Source organism: Cervus canadensis, chromosome 5 (assembly GCF_019320065.1).
Source record: "Cervus canadensis isolate Bull #8, Minnesota chromosome 5, ASM1932006v1, whole genome shotgun sequence".
NCBI classification, from domain to species: Eukaryota; Metazoa; Chordata; class Mammalia; order Artiodactyla; family Cervidae; genus Cervus; species Cervus canadensis.
The window spans coordinates 53,384,612-53,405,885 of NC_057390.1; the positions used below are offsets into that span (position 1 = coordinate 53,384,612).

The window sequence follows — 21,274 nt, forward strand, 5'->3', positions numbered from 1 at the left end:
CCTGGGTTCAATCCCTGGGTTGGGAAGATCCCCTGGAGAAGGGAATAGCTACTCACTGCAGTATTCTGACCTGGAGAATTCCATGGGGTCCCAAAGAGTTGGACACACCTAAGCAATTTTCACTTTCACTTTTCTTTAATCAAGCTAGACTACTCATCATATTCAGAGTGTACCATACATATTTGTATAATGCATTTTACATAATATCATTCTTCACACCTAGAGGAACCTCTCTATCTTTGATTTCTCCTCTTCCCATACTTTCAAGTTCAGGTGTCACCAGTATCATGAATAATTCAGTTTCTCCACCCAACTCTCTCTCTTTAAACCTAATTCATATCTACCTATGTATATCTTGCAATCCATTTTTATTATTTGGCAGTGACTTAATATCCTTACAACACTAAAGAGCTCCCCAAACAGTCCTCCTGCACAAGTCCTCCTGCACGTGACTCTATGCTCCTGTATCCTAGGATAACTCTTAAAATATAACAAAGACTCAATAAATTCTTAAATATTTGTTTCCAGTTTAGATACACAATCTAAATTTTCTTTTTAAAGAAGTAAAATCTCCCTCATGCTTGCCAGTAAGCAGCTCTACAGCAAAATTTTCTGTTATTGTAATAACTTTCTATAAATTTAAAATATTATCCTCATGCTTATTAATTACTGTTTCCTTTCTGTGTTACGAGAATAAACAGATTGATTTATCCAGCAAGTGAGTAAGCATTAGTTCTGCTAAACTGAATTGGTATAATTCAGTTTATCATTACAGTGCAAGAATCAGCCTCCAATTCATCTGTAGCTATTATAGAAGAAAATAACACACTATAATGAAAATAAATAAAATGCTTTATGGAGATGTTTTAGAACATTATAACTTATTTCTGCTGCAGAAATTTTGTTTATGCTAATCTAAAACCTGAAAATCATGACAGTCTCTAAAGGAAATGATGAAAATGGTGAGGGCCAAGAGTTTTGGTATCATACCTTGTAATCTGCTTGCTGTTCTTGGCTTAAAGGGCATGTCATAGAGTTTGTGCTGAATCTGGAGGGAAGCTCCATGGAGTGGCAGATTGGACCAGGGGCTGCTGAGAAACTCGGGGCTGAGAGAGAGGTGGCTCAACCCATTCTCACCTGTTAGGGTAAACGTTATACTGCTCATATAAACTAACAGCCAGAATAGACAAAGCTCAGAATTTGGAGTCATCTGAATGTTTCAGGACATGTCTGCCTATCTGCAAAGAGTTGGGCTTACCTATTTCATCATAACCTTCAGATCCATGAATATAATCACAAATTGGTCAGATACCTAAATAATTCATGTCTTACAATGAACTTTCCTGTCAATTACATGGGTTACTTCAGACAAAAGTCTTAGGGGTGTAAATAAAGTACATCATTATTCTTCAAAATCTGTCTTACCAATGAGATCTGCTTTTTTTTTCCAAATTAAACTTTATATGAAAACCAAATATTGAACCCGATTAATATCAGGGCTTCTCAGGGAGAATTAGGTATGGGGGCAGGTAGATTACGGGTAACTCAGTCATTCTCATTCCTAGCACACCTGATCCTGAACTACATAGGGCTCTAGGAAATGCAGTCTCAGAACTAATAAACCATCTTTTGCTTTTTCTTACTCTTTAAAGATATAAAGTGTTAGTTTCTCAGTCATGTATGACTCTTTGTGACCCCACAGACTATAGACCACCAGGCACCTCTGTCCATGGAATTCTCCTGGAAAGAATACATATATCAAACTACATACAATTGGTTAGTAATAATCTTTGGTTTAGTGAGAATCCTTTGGTGGATGTATTTATTTTGCCGGTAAAATTTAATCAGGTGCCAAGCTAATAATTACAATATATTACGGATAAATCATAAGAACGCCAGTGACTGTCTTGGAATGTTAAATATCCTATGTTTCTGTCTCATACTAATGTCTTTAGCAGTTGGATATAGGTTTTTATATAATAACATGAATTGATAAAAATATCAATGCAGCTACTTAAAAACTGAATCATTAAGTTGTATGCCTATTGAAAGTTCTAAAGACATGAAAATGTGTCAGAATCATGTATAAAATAACATCATAGAGGGAGAAAGCTAATAATACAAAAGATACACTTAAGTGACTTAAAGTAACTCAGAAAACAAAGGAATTTATGACAATACTCCATTTACAAACACATTTCAATGAATAAAGTTTGTGACTAAATATTTTGGGAGATTCAAAAGTAATCAATTCTAAAAATGACTGAGATAATAACCCTGGTCTTCATTCTCCCCTGATATGATGCTGTGGATCATATTATGGTATCATTTGTGCAACTGTGATCACTTAGCTACTAAGAGGAATGTATCACCAAGCAGACATAAAACAATGAAAGTTTCTGAAGAACTGTTCATCACCATGTGATAAATGCTCTGCTTCTATAATTACTCTACATTTACTACAAACACAGGTATTCACAACCACATTCTCTTCAAAGTCTAAACTGAAACCAATATCTATAATGATTTTGTTAGGAATAGTAAGAAACTGAGATATAGCAGGGGGCCTGGGTGAAACAGATTCCTCTACCTAAGCTTTATTTCAAACATTATATCTCACATCTACTTTTATCCAAAACTTTCAGCTCACCTTGAAAATGTGCTGTGACCATCTTAGCTCCATTCACCTCCTTGGTCAAGTTAGGGTGCAAAACAACGACTCTGGATATAGGTATGGAAGAAACCTGTAATCTTCCTTAATGTAAAAGTAAGGTATGGCTGAAGATGGAAGATGTAATACACACATTTGTCACTGCTCTTTTCTGAAACTCCATTACAATGACCATAGAGCAATTTTCTTTGAAAGGCATCAACCCGAAGGACAAAGACAACGAGAAAATAGACACAGCAATATTCCAACAGTGGATATTGGACAGAAGTGTGCTAACTCATTCAACAGATCTGAGAAAGCTGAATTATGAGCCAGCAAATAGGGAAAGCTCGGAACAACCCAATTTGTGCTGCAAACCCCTCAAAGACAGATAATCTGAGGCTTTAGCTTCTTTTGGAGGAAAGGAGTGAAACCGGTGAGGTGAAAATAAGACATTTGCTTGAAATTCCACTTAAAAAGCAGCTAGAGGAACTTCCCTGGCAGTCCAGTGGTTAAAACTCCACCTTCCAATGCAGGGGGTACCGATTCAATTCCTGGTCAGGGAGCTGAGATCCCACATGCCTCCTGCTCGCACCCCCCCCCCAAAACAAACAAAACAAAACCCTAAAACAGAAGCAATATTGTAACAAATTCAATAAAGACTTTAAAAATGATCCACATTATTAAAAAAAAAATTAAAAAACAAAAGCAGTTAGAGCCTTGGATTCTCTCCTAATCCAAGCCGCAGGCAACTAGTTTATCTTCAGGAAAAGGTAAAAGGCAGATCTTAGGCATGTCTTAGACAGACATGGCTAATCAAGAACAGAGCCATCATATTGACCATCTGGGCAGTTATGGGCAAATGGACTTGCCAATGCTGGCTTGTCTGGTCATTGCCTCTACTGTTGTCTCAAAGTTCACAACCTCTATCTAGAGACTGAAGCCAGGAGAAGTTGTCCTGTTGAAAAAAATCAGATTTAACTGTTTATCCCATTAATAACTTATTCCTACCAACAAAAGCTCCTTTTTGCTCTTCTGTGAGGAATTTTGGTGGCTATCCTACAAAGCTGCTGTTGTCTGCTTTCTATTTGGGGTTCTGATAGGGTTCTGGTAGGATCTATGGATGCTTGGAAAAGGAAGATTTGCTTACAGTCTACTGTCCAACTAACCCTGAGAAATCAAAAGGAATGTTAGGAAAATGATGAGTCAAACATGGTACAAGACTTTAAATGGAGAAAAGAAGACTATTAAAAATCCAGTGCTATGTCTATGTCTACTAGTATTCAAAACATGAAATAAGGAATCAAAGATTGGCCAAAAAGAAGCCAGAAGACTTGAATTCCAATTTGAGTTCTATGTTTCCTTGAAAATGTCCCTAACCATTTTATTTTTTGCATATATTTTGTTGCTTATTTTCATCTAAATGGCCTGAGATCAGAAACAGGGGCTTTAAGAAAGTAGATGGGAATCCTCCTCCAAGATTCCTTTAAAAAGACTAAAGAAAAAAAGTAAGGAAGGATGTGATTTTATACATTTTACAAATGGTGGAAGGAAAACTAATAGAGGAGGGAATGAGAGCACACAGAAAAGATAACAAGCATAAAATCAGGCCAATAATGAGAAAAGATGCAATATATATGATGAGATGAAGTATGGAGAATTGTTTTACTTGTAAATGTCTCACGAACACAGAGAAGAAAAAACACCTTTCCCATAGGATTTGTGTGTCTATTTTGCAGGGATCAAAAGTGTGAAATCAGCCACCAGACTGCAGGACACTTAACTGATTCCTCCTAACCCTCGAGTATGCAGACTGAATGATAAAAAGGCCAGCGATGTCTTCTTTTCATTGCAATGAAATCCACGTAACATGCCAATGTTGTTCTTGAGGCACTTTAGGGGGAGAAGAGTGAGGAAATGCAGATGTTTGCAAAGTTGTGCACCGGTCCCAAGGCAGGGGAGGGAAGAATGTGGGGTGGGGACAGTGAAGATTAATAATAATAAATAACATTTGAAACCATCATTGAGAAAACCAAAGAAAAGGAAAAATATGGTATCCATCTCTGGGTATCTATCTCTGAATCTAATGATGCTGATTAACTTGGGTGATTCCACCATGCTGGCCTAGTCCAAGGGCTAGAGGCATGAGAATCCCCTGGAAAATTTGCTAAAATATAGTCTCAAAAGCTCCATCCCTGGAGATTCTATTGTTTTCAAACTAGTAGGGCCCTGGAATATGTGTTTTTCAAAACCTCCCTATGTGGTTTGATATGTAGATAGATAGATAGAAGGATCGCTAGAGCAGTCACGGGAAAATGTGGCTTCACTCATCGAAACAGTGCCCTAGAAAAGTCACAGAAATGACCCAGAGCAAAAGTCCAATTCAATGTGTGAACCAAACTGGCAGAGGCAAAGCTCAGAGCTGACGCTATACATCTGTCAGCGGCAGCCCAACCTGCAGAGTTACTAGAAACTGAGGTCAGCAATTAAGTCATTAAGAAGGAAGACTTTGAATAATCTGTGAGACTGCAGATTTTACTTCCGGCTCTTACTGAGAGCTGAGTCTTTCCAAGGATGATAAATTATCTTTTTTACAAATAGGGGAGTAAATGTGTTGGAAGAGGTATGTTTGAGAGAGGTGTACTTTGGGATAAAAAAAAACAAAACAGCTATCCTTCAATTAATAGCTCACACGTGAGAGGCAGGCTCAGCTTTTCCTGTCTGTTCCTAAAGAATTCAGAGATTAACCACCCAGATTCTCCAGTCTCCTCTGAGATCCTGAATGTCCAAGCTGAATAGTATATCGCTCCCTCAGTCAGCCCAGGAGATATCTTTCACTTGCTGCTTTCTTAGAAAAGTATTTATCCTCACTCACAGAAAGAAAGCTCATTTTAAACCCACACTGTATTAAATTGACTCTTAACTTAATCCACTAACTTACTACATCAGGGCTTCCCTAACTTGCCTGTTCATAGAAATCACTTGGGGTACTTGCTCAAGGTAGAGATTATCAATCTTCTCTATAGAAAACTGTGATTCTGTAAGTCTGGGCTGGGCATCTGGAGACAAGAGTGTCTCATTTTTAACAGCTGAGTTATGATGCTTTTTTTTCCTGTCGATTTCTCTCTTAGCTACATATACAAACTCCTTGTGCCTGACAGGTGGTGATGAGTTCAGTAATTTCCAAAGTTCCCAGTCCAGCCTGTGGAATTCTGCAGAACTGAAAACAACCCAGCTCCTCCCAGCTCCTCATTCTCCAACAACTTAGGTCCAAACAGCTCACCCAAACAGCATGAGGACACGCTTAAAATCCCAGAATTAAGAGCGAGCTGCTTGGGGAAGCTCTTTGAGACGCAAGTGACACGCTTTGTATCATTTTTGTTTCTCGTGATAGTCACCAGGATCGTCTTTAGGCCTTTCTAGAAAGAATTGATGGGGGCCTTAAGTACAGCTCCGACTATAGGTAAATGTCTGGGTACCTTAAAAGTGAGTCATAAAGAAGCTAAGACTAGTTAACCTTAGCTCATTTACTTATAGGTTTATACAGGGGGTAGGGCAGAGAAAACAAGTGAATAATTTTGTGCCGAAACAGGGGATTCAAAAGACTCAGAATGCATGCATTCTGTTGCTAATGCTCTGCTGCTTCCCGTTCTCTACCCCCAACCCTCCTCCTCCTCCATCTTATTCTCTTTCTTCCTCTGACAAGAATTATGATTGTGACTATGATTATCACAAAAGAAGAGGATACAGGGATGTCATTTACCCATTCCAAAAATATTTATTCACTATTCTAGGCGAGATTCTCTAGAGCCTAAGGACTGTGAATAAGACAAAATTCCTCTTACAGGAGCTTAAAAATTCCAGTGGAAGAGCAGAGTGTAACCGCACAAAGAGATGCTGTAATTTCAGAGGCCGGCAGGTGCTATAACAGAAATTAATAACTGAGATGACTAAGAACAATATTCGCTGTTGTTGTTTAGTCACTGAGTTGTGTCTAACTCTTTGTGACCCCACGGACCATAGCCCGCCAGACTCCTCCATCCATGGGATTTCCCAGGCAAGAATACTGGAGTGGGTTGTCATTTCCTTCTCCAGGGGATCTTCTCAACCCAGGGATCGAACCCACATCTCCTGCATTGGCAGGAGGGTTCTTTACCACTCATCTACCAGAGAAGCCCAAGAATAACCTAATCTACCTGAAATCTGAAAGAAGGGCCATGTGCACAAAGCTGGAGGAAGAACTTTTCAGGGGTGGTATGTACAAAGTTGCTGAAGCAGCAAAGAGTCTGGTGCATCTGAAGTACAGGGAGGCATCACAAGCTTGAAACACTTAGTTCTTAGAGTGTAACAGTTTCCTAAAGGAATCAAGAGAAACTTTTCAGCATGGGCTCAAGGCAGCATTAAGCCCAAGCATGGAGGCCCAGGGAGCTTATCTTTGGAAGGTTTCCCCCGTCTTTTGGAAACAAAGGAAAGGCTTATTATCCAGGCTTTTGGTGGTATACACCCTGCTGCTGGCCTGACAGTTGTGCAAGGTCTTCCTTGAAATACCCAAAAGGCTCTCCCAAGAAGATCAATTGATGGATTGTGCTGTCCGGGCTGTCTGAACTGGGACAGCCAAATCTGATGACTCTGCAGGCAACTCTGTCAACAATCAGCTGGTTGACTGAGTTAGAGACAGCCCCTTCCTGTCTCATGATGTTACTTGGTCTTCCTCATCATATTGATTGACCTTGTAAGATTCAGAACCAACTTTCAAGGGCTCAGTGAAGGGGCATGTTTGATAAGGAGAGAAGCTAGCTAGAATTCTAAGCATGGGACTTAATTTTGCTGTTAACACATAGTTTCGTTTTCACCTCCTGTTTCATTTTAGATTTTCTATTCTTTCTGACACCAAGAGGAGCTCCTTATAGAAATCCACTGTAGATAAGATGACTGACATCTATCCAGGGAGACTGCTGCAACAGACAACCTGCTCCTACTCCAGAAGGGCTTCCCAGGTGGCGCAATGGTAAAGAATCCACCTGCCAATTCAGGAGACGCGGGTTCAATCCCTGGGTTGGGAAGACCCCTTGGAGAAAGAAATGGCAACACACCCCAGTATTGTCTGGGAAATCCCATGGACAGGTGAGCCTACCAGGCTATAGACTACAGGGTCACAAAGAATTAGACACGAGTTGGCAATAAAACAACTCCAGAATTTATCAGCAGCACCACTCTAGACACTCTCAATGACCATGTCTCTTTCTTCATTATCTGAGGCTAGTGACAAGTAGGAATCTCCTGTCTGAGCCCTTCAAATAAGCTGTGTTTCTCCACCACACAACCCCTAGTCCTGCCTTCCAAGGCTGCCCAGTCCACTTTCTTGTTCCATGATCACATTTGTACTGTTCTCTTTAAATTCTTCAAAGATGATTTATAACAAGTGTCTAATGATTGCAAATCTTCACCCTTGTAGTTCTGATCTTACTGGTTGCTTTTGCCAACCGTCAATCAAAGCAACTTGTTTCATTTTGTTTTCATTGATTCTGGAATGCCAATTTCCATTCCTTGTAACTTTATCTGTGGAAATTCTTTGAGGGCTGTGTTTAAAGTGTATTCTTCTAGAGAAAGTTGGTATTTGCTTCCACCAGGTACCTGACAACTCACCACCTAGAATGACTTAACATAAAATTTTGAAAAAGTAATAGAGATTCTCATCTCAGAACTGAGTGATTTTGAGACTGTGGTTAGAAATTCTTAGTGGCAGAGAAGGGGTTCTTTTTTCCTTCTTTGAAAAAGCCAAGGGCATACATTTCTATTGTTTCTTTCTATATGAAAATTTTATTTTCTTAGCTCATGCCCTCAAAGTGTCACCATCTGAGTACCCAGGTTTTACACTGAGGTCCCTAATCTGCCTGGCCATCCAGCTGGGTCACAGACTCTGCCTCCTGTTCTTTACATATTGTGCCATTGAGAACCCAAGTCTCGGCCATGAGGAATCTGCAGACGTATCTCCAGTCTATTGTATTTTTGTCAACTCTTACCTCTGAGTAACTCCTTTATATTCTTGTGAGTTTATCCATGCATTGAAAAGACTTCTAAGAAATTATATCACCAGGCACACAAGTGTAAAAGGAAGAAGGGAAGGGGCTGGAGGAGAGAGATCGAGCCTGATTGCTCAGAACTGCTTTTCTTCCACAGTGAAGTCACCAGTAAGCTCCTGGAGTTGTTATGACTTCCGTTACTCAGACTTAACTCATTATAGAACTAAGACTGGAAGCCTCATTTTGATGGCAAGGCTACCTGTTTAAAATCTGCTAAACTATCCACAGTAGAGAACAAAGGAACGTTTCCTGTAAGAAGTGCTTTTCCTGGCCAAGGAGATTGTGTGTGACACTGCACAGAGAATTGATCTTAATGATTCAAGTGAAACAGAGCTGGCTAGACCCATCTGTCCTAGGATCCTGTGAGCCATTTAATTGTACGTATGAGCTGAAGACACATAATGGCAAATATGTATGGCACACTGTGTATTTCAAAGGGTTTAAGTTCCCTACCATGACAACTGCACCATACCATGAGTCCTTTAAAACCAAGGAGACCAACCCTGTCCCCACACCGTGGATGTTCCCTGCAACTGTGCCCCAGAGGCACAGTGAGACTGAGCCCAGGCCACCCTACTGTCAATCAGCAACCTGCCAGTCTGGCTCTCCTCCTGAAGCCTCCTGGAACATTCTCACACTCTATGGGATGCTTGAATCCAGCACAATATCTCTTACACTCTCACCCGCATGATTTCCTTCTAAAGATTATGTTACCACCAACGCTGGACATTCTCCCACCACCTGTGCCTGAGTGAGTGCCTGCCAGCATGACCCCCATAATATTTCCCTGGCTTTCTGAGATCCCATTCCAGCAAAGGAATACAATAATAATATATGAAGAAGGAATTGAAAAAAGAATAAAAAATTGCAAGACACTGTACTAGTCCCAGTGTACCTCTAGGAGTCACACTGAAAACTGCCCGGAAACAGGCAAACAGGATTGCAAATGCCATGCTAAAGACAGAAGCCTCATAAGCTATCCAGATGACTCCCCATCCCAAGCACATTTCATTGGAAGAGTAGATTCAAAGGGTAGATTTAGACCTGAGAGAAAGGGCTGGTAAACTAGATTTACTCTTTCAATGTCTGAGTAAAAATCTTCAACTAAAAAGGAATTTTAAAACTGCCTCTTCATGGAAGCAGATTTTACATGACAAGCATAATAGCACAGATGAATTTCAACCTCAAAATTTACAAAGATGTGGGCACTGGACATATTTGAAGGCAGAAAGAAGAAAAGAAAGTGAAAGTGACAGTTGCCCATTCATGCCCCACTCTTTCTGGCCTGAATTCTCCAGGCCAGAATACTGGAGTGGATAGCCGGTCCCTTCTCCAAACCCAGGGATCAAACCCAGGTGTCCCACATTGTAGGTGGATTCTTTACCAGCTGAGCCACAAGAGAAGCCCAGAAAGAAGAAAGGGGGAAAAAGAAAAGTCTCCAATAAGGAAAAGGCAAGGAAAATCTTCTCACTGAAGACACCAAATTTGAGATATCAGGACTCTTTCTCTTGAATGAAGATATCAGTTTTACTAAGATAACTCTTACTTTCCCCTTAAAATGGAGGGCCATTATGGGGCTGTGGACAACTTGAGGTCATATACGACCCAAAAATCTTTTTTAACATTACTTTCTACTCTATTTTTAAGCCAAACCTTTTAATAGAAAAATTCAGAATCAGCCAAATTGACTTTCATGAATTTCATCCTTTTACATGATTGTGTAAGGGACAGAAATGAGAAGGCCTAGATAATGCTAGAAACAAATTTTATGTTTAATCAGCAATTACTCTTATTCTTATGTATTAACAACTATTCCATCTTTCTCCCACTTTTCTATTCAAGAGAAATCCAACATTATAACAATTTCTATGACAAAGTTATCTTTCTGTGATGTTTCCTTCAGAAGCTTTCAATGCCTTCTCTGGGATCTGGGTCAAATCTAACTATTGAACTTGCCCGCTAGCTGTCCTACACATTACCAACTTACAGAAATTCTGATAAATGAAAATCAAATCTATAGAGAAAATCAAGTACAGAAAAACATTCCTAGATAATTTTAAACCTCAGAGGCATTTAAATTTTCTTTAGTTACAAAATGTTAATTGCACAAAATTTTCAGGGAACCCCTTAAGCACAAGAACTGAGAAGCCATGTTCTCCCCGTCTTCTTACTCTGTTCCTCAGTCACGCTTGGGATCTCAACCACTCGTCTCTCCTGCCAGCCCCAGAAGCCTCGCCTACTTATCTTTTCCACCATTCTTCTGTAAAAACACTCTCAAAATGAATTGCTTCTATATGAATTATTGCATATTTATATAATAAAATGCTATGCAGTCAGTCAATATAAGGTTTGAGAATGTTTATTGTTATGGTAATGTAGTCATAATATATTAGGTAAAGAAAATAGATTACAAATCACCATTTACAAAGAGTCCATTTTTAAAACTCCAGGCAAAACATATGTATGTCTCTGTATGTATAAATATATCACTCATATAAGTTTAAAAACGTTGGAAAGACACGTACAAAATTATCAATGATGATTATCTTTAGAGGATGAGATTATGAATACATTTTTGTCTTCCATCTTTTTTATTTTCTCAATGAATATATATTTCTTTTGCACTATTAAAAAGCAGTGTAAAGCCCACTCTTTTCAGAGCTCCCCAGGCCCTGGATATCATTCTACATGTTCCTCATGTTCTGCTGTATGCTGAAGCCTTGGTGGGGTATGGATCCCAGAAGCTGGTTGGAAATGACAATTCTGAGGTCTTACCCCTTTATAAACCCTCAACCCTTCATAAATAGATTCCATCTGGAACTCCCTTTATGTTCAATGACATTCTATAGCAAAAGCTATGACAATGACCTTACTATAAGACACTTACAGTAAGTATATATGGCCACATGCACTTTTAGTATGTGCATTACGTTAGTGGCTTACACACTGTCCCCAGGGATTCACTTAGGTGGTTCAAGAAGTTTGAAAGAAGTTAATTCAATTATTTTGTAAAAATATAGAATTTTAATTATTCATTAAAAAAAAAAGTACCTGCCACACTTTAATATTGATGAGATCAGAAAGCCATTCCTTTATGCCACCTAAGTCTCTGCCATCATTATGCAAAAAATCTTTAATTGTGCAATTGTTTAAGAAAACTGTAGCTGTGGATTAATTTTCAATGAATAATCTAGAGCACACAGTGTTTTTGTCTGTGTAATTGAACCAGGCAGTTCAGCATCACAAGGCACAAGGTCCAGACACATCTACTTACCACATTTCCTCATCAACGCTGAAGAATGTACAAGGAAGTACTGGATTACCACATCTCCATATAGTTCTGCATTCATTATTCAGCACTTAAAATAAGGATTATATCTTTTACATTTATAACAATGGGAATCATATTTGGATAGTTTGGTGATACAACTTGGAAACGAAATGTTTCTATTGAACTCCTTTTTCAAATTTAATTAGTCCTAGCAGAGTATCCAGACATTACAAAGTGAGCTGTTTACAAAGTTTGCTCTATCTGAGGAAATCAGAATTTTCTGTGTAACTAAAACAAGACAAGATATCAAAACTGAAGAGATCATATTAGGGTGTCTATACAACTGCAGCGGTCAGTCACACTGCCTGATGTCCATTCTAAGGCCATAAATAGAATCTGAGCACTTCGCTACCTCTTGGCATAAGCCACCATCCTGAATGACTCAAGGGCTCCTCATCTGTCCTTCTGCTTTGTTACCCTTTGAACCCCTATGGCCTGTCCTCAACATCTAATTCAAGGCATTTTCTGCCCAATATGCTCCAAAAGCCTCCCATTCCATTCAAATAAAAGTCAAATTCTGAATAATGGCTTGCAAGGCGCTGCAGAGTCTAACACCTTGTCCCCTGGGAAGATTCCATCTGCTGCTACACCTCACTCACTCAGAACAGCCACACGAGCCTCCCCAGGAAGGTTCCTCAAGAACCAGGCATGAAGGGGCATCTCCCAGGACCAGGGCTACCAGTGTCGCCATTCCCACATCGAACCACTGCTGACCCATGCCTCTACGGGAGACCCTCCAACACCAGCAGGCGCAGGAAGCAGCTTTTTGTGGATGCAGCTGGACACTGTCAAGATTTCCACCCAGACAAATCTATAACTGAAGATAGATTCAAGTGCCCCTGGGGCCCAGTCCAGTGAAAGTGACCAGATCACGCATGTCCATCAAGGCACAAGCTCTCCTCATCTCCACCCCACTGGTGCCAAGTGTGAACATGGGTCCTAGATTTTCGGACTGTTTCATTGTATAAGGGAAACAAAGTCCTTATTTTTAATGGAATCTCCCACAATTAAAATTTTGGCAATTCAAAAATTTTAAAAATCAAGAGCCAAAAAAAAAAAAAGAGTTTGGCACCTTCCCACATAAGTTCAAAGAGACTAGACCTTGCTGCTCCTACCGACTCAAATGCAGTCTGCTCCCTCATCTCTGGAAGATCTTTAACCATGTGTCATCTTCTTAGGAACTTTTTCCAGGTCCTCCTTACAACTACACTCCATGCTGCTGTTTTCTAGGTTTTATTTCCATGTTTCACTAATCATCTGAGATAACTCTTGCTCAAATGACTGACTGATTGATGGTCTGTCTCCCCCACCTAGAATGTCAACTCCATGAAAGCTGAGAATTGTGTCTATTTTTTTCCCTTCTATAACCCCAGAATCCTAGAACAGTGTCTGGTACAAAGTACCAGGCACACAGTACATATTCATTAAATAAATAGAGTTACTCTAAATTCAAATCCATCACAAAATTCTTATCAATAAAATACCCTCTGTAATTGTTTCCTATCATAGGACCACTTTTTAGATTTATGAAAGGGAGTTTTACTGCCACCAAAAAAAGCTGCATAAAATTATAAGTTCCAGATGCAAAATTATATATTCATTATAATTTGAATCTATTTATAGTACTTAGCATACTACTGCAACAACCACCCTTATGGCAATAATCCAAAGGTCACACATCCTTTTGAACAAGAGTCTCTCTCTACCCATTAGTCTCCACATACGTACAATAATGTTGTTCTATTTAAAGGGACACTATTTTTAAGACTCTTCTTGGGATTACATCATAAACTTGATTAAAAAATAATTAAGGCCACCAAGGGCTTTCTTAAAACCATTCCAATAGACTTTTCTAACATTGTCACACTCTGTGATCATAAACTTTGCCACATGCATCTGTACATTCAGTCCTTTTTTTCTTTTTCAAAACAATGTTTCTTTTACATGCATGATTTTGTTGTATTTTCAAATCACACGCATTCATTAACTTGCATATACCTTTAGGAAACATTTAACAAACAACTGATACCCTTTTGCACTCAGTGTATCCACACGCTAAGCAAGGCTCATGCCCCATGAGGACGACTTTCTCCTAATCATTTAGTGTACAGCTCTTGTCTTCAGTGTTCATCTCCCTCCATTTCATACCATTTGGCATGTATGTGTATGATTTTAGAACACTTTCACCTTGATGAATTAAATTTTCATTAAGAACTGATCAGGAGATTTTTAAAATCCAGAAGTGTCAGTTCTGTCTATAGCCACACCACCCTGAATATGTCGAATTTCATCAGAAGTGTCAGTTATGCCAGTTTCAAAATCTCTTCTTAACGTAGTTATTTCTTCATCCTAATGATATTGCATAGCATGTCAAGATGAAAATCTGCAGTGATAATATGATACCTTCATTTCCAGAGCTAACAAAATTGCAAAAGAAATATAACAGCATAGTCACAACTGACTAATTTTTTGGTTGCCATTAACTACAGCAGACTTTTTAGCTAAGGCATATAGATGTGTCGTGGTTTTATATTAATATATGCTATATCAAAAGAAATATAAATTGATATGTGGCAGTAGAAATGAGTGCACTAGACATGGGTTATGAAGCTGGTCTAGATGCATCCAATTTTACCTTGAAATCACCAAAGAAGTGTGAAGGCAAAGTAAATTTTATGCACTTTATATAAAAGTCAATAGTAGGTGTTTTATATCCGCCTTTGATCCTAGTGGTTCAAAGTGAATAGAATTTGCACACTTTAAAATTTAAGCACTATACCCACCTACGTATTATCTATAACTGTATCAAAGTAGAAATCAAATTTTCAATAAAAATACAAAACATTCCAGCATCACAAAGTTGTGAACAGAAAAACAAGCACCTGGAGTCAATAAAACACAAAAAAATCCATCAACTCTGCTGAACTATGTGAGTTTATACCAAAAGAAAAAAAAAACCACTTGTGCTTGACAGGATTCGAGACAACAAACTGAAAATTACATGTCACATCTCGATCAATTCTTCTTTAATCACATTCTGTGATTAAAAGAGCACAGAAACATACTTCTTGTTTCTGATATATTTATATTGAGATCTTAACCATCACTCCTGATCTCTGCAGTTTCTACTTTTGTCTCTGGCAGTAATTCTTCATTGCTAGAAATACCAGCATGCCTTCATATAAAACCAAATTCCACATATAAATCATTAGGCTGGTGCCATTCTGTTAAAAACAAACAGAATCCCAGATTTTATAAGCCCTCTTTTCTTGTTATTCAAGATTCTCACAGGATGGGAGACACTGATCAGCTTTTCCATCTCTACCCTGCATAGCACCCGTAGCCCCAAATCCCAAAAGTGTTGGCCATCCTGATCCAACATAGGAGTCCTCATAAGCAGCTGGGTACCACGTGAGTCATCCACATCTTATTCTTTGTGTGCTGAAAATGGGCACGTCTTCAATATCAAAGAATCTGAAGGTGTATGGAAAGGAAACAGATTTGGGTTTTTATAGAACATTCAGCACCATTTTGTTTTTTAGATCAAAGTTCTCCAGAAAGTCTGGCAGAAGTAGCTCTGTGCCTGTCATCACTGACTCCTGGCTTGACCCAGAGGCCCACACACTGGTTTGGGACAGGAGTGGTAAGGAGGGAAGGACATGGGTCGGCTACTCTGTCTCAGTCTTGCCTGGGGTTGTTCCAACAGGACCCAGGGTGAGTTTCAAAAGATGGGAGCAGATTTTCAGACTCCCCATTCTCTACCTGACAACTACACAGGCCATTCCTTCAACATGTAATGGCAAGGCCTCACTACATTTTCCCACTTTATGCTGAATTCTTCCCAACCCAGGAGTCCAGAACATGAGGAATGCAGATCATTCACAGTTACAAGCCCTGGGCATCAACATCACCTCTGCTGAATACATAATTCAGCACTTTTCAAAACAAAGACTATGATTCCATCTCCTTCATCTGGTTTACCGGTCTACACGAACTATCACATTTTATACCTGTAGGAGAGAACAGCTGTTGTCACTGCTGCCATATGACTAGGTGTTACTAATATCCACTTGAAAACTTGGAAGACTCATTCTCGTAACAATTTCTAAATGCACAGTGAATCAATAAAGTTCCCCCAAATTCTATTACAGTTAGAAGTTTCCACCTTAACCAACTCAGTCCAAACATGTGAGAACCTGTATTTCCTAATGCCTCTTAGGAGTGAAGATTAGCCATCCATAGCTGCCCTTGATTTTGACATTACTCTGTGCAAAGGACTTCAGTATATCCTCAGTTATTTCCAACCTCCATCTACCTTTACCAACAGAAAACTTTCCTCAGTCAAAGGCAAACCACTGAAACGACCCAGAAATCACTCAAGTAAATAGCCAAAGTTTTCCTCTGAAACCTCTTCCACCAATCTCGTTCTTTCTGCCAACGCGTTCTGAGAAATCAAGACAGAGCTCTCCCAAAGCAGCTCTTGGATTTCACCTGACCGACTCTCTCAGGGCATCTCCTGTCCTGGAGCCACCCGATCGCACACCAGAATCTTCCCCAGCGGTCGGCGCGGGCCGAGAGCCCAGGACTTACGTTGTTCATGTACTCGCTGAGCAGGTCCTGGAGCGCCTGGCGCACCGCGTTGCACTCGGCCACGATCCGCTCGCGCCGGTCGTCGCGGGTGCACGAAGAGTCGGCCATGAGCGCGGCGCCGCTAATGATACTCTCCAGGCGCTCCTCCAGGGACGGGCGGAACCGGGCCTCGCTGAACGTCATGGGGTCCAGGATGATCTTGTTCTGAAAGGAGCACAGTGCCAAAGAAATCAGCAGAGAAGAGGCGGCTACCTTTGTACCCTGATCTCGAAAACAGAAATTCCTGAGACCAGGACGAGACACTCCCTGGAGAATAAACCGGCTGCTTAAATAAAGACTAAAGTGGCCTTGACACAGTCTCAACTTTCTGTAAGATACTTTGTCCTGAATCTAATCTTCAGAGAGAAAATGCCACGTTTTGTTTTAGCATGTGTTCTTGGGAAAGGCTGTATCAATGGAAGGGTTTTCCAAAGAGACTGTGATACTTGTTTGACTTTTTATTTTTTATTTGTAGGCATCCAGGAATGCACATTTCAGTGTAGCACTTTGGGAGGCTATGAGAAGATTTTAAAGCCCTAGACTAGAACACGCGATGTAGCAGACTTGAGGATGCATTAGTGGTGACGTGTGTACCCACTGTGTCCCCCTCATTAGAAGCAAAGGGTCCCATGGGAGGATGCTGTTTGAAACCTGAGTAAATAGCATCCAACAGGCATATACATTACAAGTTACAATACCTTCCACTAGGAACTAATACTTGGCCACCTGATGCGAAGAACTGACTCATTGGAAAAGACCCTGATGCTGGGAAAGATTGAAGGCAGAAAGAGAAGGGGACCTCGGAGGATGAGATGGTTGGATGGCATCACTGACTTGATGGACATGAGTTTGAGCAAGCTTCCGGAGTCAGTGATGGACAGGGAAGCCTGGTGTGCTGCAGTCCATGGGGTCGCAAAGAGTCGGACATGACTGAACAACTGACCTGAACTGAGGAACCAATGTTTTGTATAAAAACTAGATTTCTAGAAAAGGACTCATAATGTGTGTGCATGTATCTGTGTGTGATTTGTAATAATTAACTGACACTATCCAGATAAAGGCACTAAGATGTTCCAAAAGAGCTCAGATAAGGAGAAAATAGAGATGTTTCCTAAAAGGATGATTCACAGAGAATTCAGGCTTAGCTCTGACCCTGTCAAGTCTAAGGATCCTGGAAACATGTAGGCAGAGATGTGCAGAGGTGCACAGAAATACGCATCCAGAATTCAACAGATATATCAGCCTGTATAAAGATCTGAGAATCATCAGATCTATGTGAGTGCAAGGTAGTGAATGGTAGACTAGCAAAGTGAACAGAATAAGAGCAGACCTAAGAAGGCCCAATTAATCCCAAGTTACAAAGGTTTACAGAAAGACAAAAATCAAAAAGAAGACTGAAACTATAGTCAGATAGAAAGAGCAGAATCTGGAGAACAATAATTCCAGCAAGTCAAGGGAGCAGAAACACTGATGAAGTATGTGGTAACCACCTGCAGGAAACAAGAGAGACAACACCGACATTGTCCAATGGTTAGTTTCTACTGGGAACCCCTTTTCTGCTCCGAACAAGGAAGACATTCCAGCAACATTAATCAAAGTGAAATGACCTGCTGCAGAAAATGGTTTGCTCATCCACACTGGAGGCGCACACTCAGAGATCCAAGGACCACCATGGTGGTGATGGAGTAAATGGTTTTCCAAATCTAGGATCCTTTGGTAGGACTGCCTTGCCATCCTTTGATGTCATATATACATATATCTTAGAAAACACAATTTATTATATCTACAATATAATAAACAAAGCAAATGAGAGTAGGTGGTTATATCATTGCCCACATGCTGAGTACACAGTATGTGCCTACTAGATTCCTTAGCGCTAAAAAGAGGGTGAAGATCATAAAAAAAAAAAAAAGAAAAAGACCTTGGGTAGAATTTTTTCCTAATAGGATATAAAATAGTTACTTAGTTATTACAAAATAGATTCAGGTATGCACTCTGGGAAAGCCTGTCCTAATTCTCCAAAGCATCCCTAGGTATTTGAGGAGGGGGGGCACTTCCCTGGTGGCTCAGACAGGTAAAGAATCTGCCTGCGATGCAGGAGACCTGGGTTCGATTCCTGGGTCAGGAAGATCCCCTGGAGTAGGGAATGGCAACCCACTCCAGTATTCTTGCCTGGAGAATTTCATGGATAGAGAAGTCTGGCAGGCTACAGTCCATGGGGTCCCAAACAGTTGGATACAACCGAGCAACTAAGCATGCATGCATGCACATGCTCAAATGATCCATGGCTCTGATTCTCTGATTCCTATTAAAATGCAGAAGTCAGTAACAGGGAGATCCTTTGAGCACAAGATTATGACATCCTGAGGAATGAATGAAGCAAGTGGTGACTTAGAAGGAAGCACTCACTAAACACAGACCAGGTCTGAGGTCCACTGGAATCGTGGAGTTCCTAGGAAATCACTCATTGCTCAAAGTTCTCTCTTCAGTTTAGAGGACAAACAGGAGATATGCTATTCTGTGATAGGTTTTGGCATAAAGACTACCTTCCCATTTGCATTTTCTTAGATCTTAGAAAAAGGATAATCTTTACTTAACTCAGAAGAGTGTTATTCAAATCCTGTCCCTTGTGCCCAAGTAACCTCCCCAAACAGTGTCAAAAAATCATACGGAAGCCTCAGGACAGTGGATGGCTTTGCAGCTAGAGGTGTCCTGACCCTCTTGCCATCTGTTCCAGAGCTGTGTCTGCAAGGACTTTTCCCAGTGGGATCCACATGTCTTCTCTTTCTCTTTCTACTGCTTTTCAGATGATGCATTTATAATTTTTTTTTTACCATGTAACATGCATTAAGTACTGATACTCTAATTAAAGAAATACCTAATCAAAATATAATTAGGCCATTATCCTTTATAAAGATTACTGATTTTCAAAGTACTCTTTTATAGAAACTCCTCTTAACGTAATACAGTGAAAAGTATTTGTTCTGCCTTGAGGTTTCAGAGTTATACGTCAGCTTGAAGACAGATTTTTACTAAGCTTTTGGACTAAAAATATAAAGAAATGCCAACTTGATAGAAATATACTGAGGTGAATTTGAACTCAATAAAGGCAACTGTAAAAGTTTCTCTGCAGAACAAAGTAAATGTACTATTGTCATTATACTATTACTGCTTAAAGTATTTTCCATGGAATCTGAGCCTAGAGATGTAATGTTTGGATGAAAAAGTAAGTTTTCCTGGCCAGATATATTTTGGAAATACTGTATGGCCCAGGATACATTAACATATGAAAAGCTTTGGGGAATTCTGCATTAAAGAAGTCAGTTTACTGCAGCATTCCTCAAACCTATTTGAGCCTAGAGGCGGTGCCCTTTTAAAATACATGCATTATCTATGAGAACCTAAGGAACACACTTTGGGGATCGTGGCAAGAGAAAATTTACAGCGGCAGCAGAATGAGCTCCAAACCTCCATGGCCCGGGGCTGTCATCAAAGTAAATGCACTGAAACATTGAGCTTGAAAACCTCTGCATAAAAGTTACACTATTCATCATATTTCTAATGGAATTATTCATTACTTATAGATCACAGGGGAGAGGCTTTAAAAAAATCTCCCTGGAAAAGAAACAATAAATTTACAGTATTTCTATCTATATCCATGGTGGAGATGGGGAGCACCATGATGGATATAAAAAGCTAGAAGGGAGAAGCCTCTGAGGGGAAAGAAAAGGCCTAAAGGGCAGTACACATGTGCGTGTGCATCTGTGTGCGTGCGTGTGCATCTATGTGCATGCATGTGGGGGGGAGGCGTTGGCTGTGTGTGTTTATCTATGAGGGGTGGGTTCAGGTTGTGTGTAATGGGTATGGGGATAAACTGGGGGCAGCAGGTATGGATTGTTGGTGTGTGTGTGTGTGTGTGTGTGTGTGTGTGTGTGTGTGCATGTGTTTATTTTCAGAGAACTGGAGAGCTCTCAAACAGGCTTTAGGAAATCAGAAAAGAATATGAACAAAAGAACCAGATGAAGTCAGGGGCTTAAGGACTAGAGGATAACACCATCTACTGTTGCTAAAGTGATAGGAAAAAAACAAACTCCTAGAGCTGGATCCTAAGCAAGAAATTCAGAGAATGAAAGTCTAAGATGAATGAAGAAGAAGTGCTGCTTCTGAATTATTTGGGAATGACTTTAAAAAGAAACACCTAGGCAAGTTCTCTTTGCTAGCACACTTGGGGGTCATTTCACATCAGTATATACATCTTATTTTCTAGCATCAGCTCAGCAGGTCTTTGCCTCTCTGTGCGGCTGCCCTCTACTGGCCAGAAGGCACTCAGCAGCAGTAGCACCCAGGATCAAACCCAGGTCCCTGGCCACTGAGGGAACATTTCATGGGTAACATGCAAGCACCAAACAGAGAAAGAGCAAGGCCAGGGCTTCCCGTCTCTCCCTTTATGACAAACATGTGCTTCCACAAGAGGATTTTATGCTGTTTCCAAGTGTACAGGCTTATTTTTTTTTAGTCCACTGAGATTTTACATTTTAAATATCTAAGTCCCTTGTTTGCATTCCTAAAGCTCATTTAATC

At 40.1% G+C, this 21,274-nt stretch overlaps 1 protein-coding gene across 5 annotated transcripts in view; it reads right to left on the reverse strand.

Moving 5' to 3' along the window:
* Nucleotides 1-21,274, reverse strand: part of CTNNA2 (catenin alpha 2) — a 1,320,456-nt gene that overhangs the window by 809,483 nt on the left and 489,699 nt on the right. For all 5 annotated transcript variants that reach the window (XM_043468829.1, XM_043468828.1, XM_043468827.1 and 2 more), the window contains one exon: nt 16,655-16,858. In XM_043468829.1, coding sequence (XP_043324764.1) covers nt 16,655-16,858 — 204 coding nt within the window. The remainder of the gene's footprint in view (nt 1-16,654; nt 16,859-21,274) is intronic.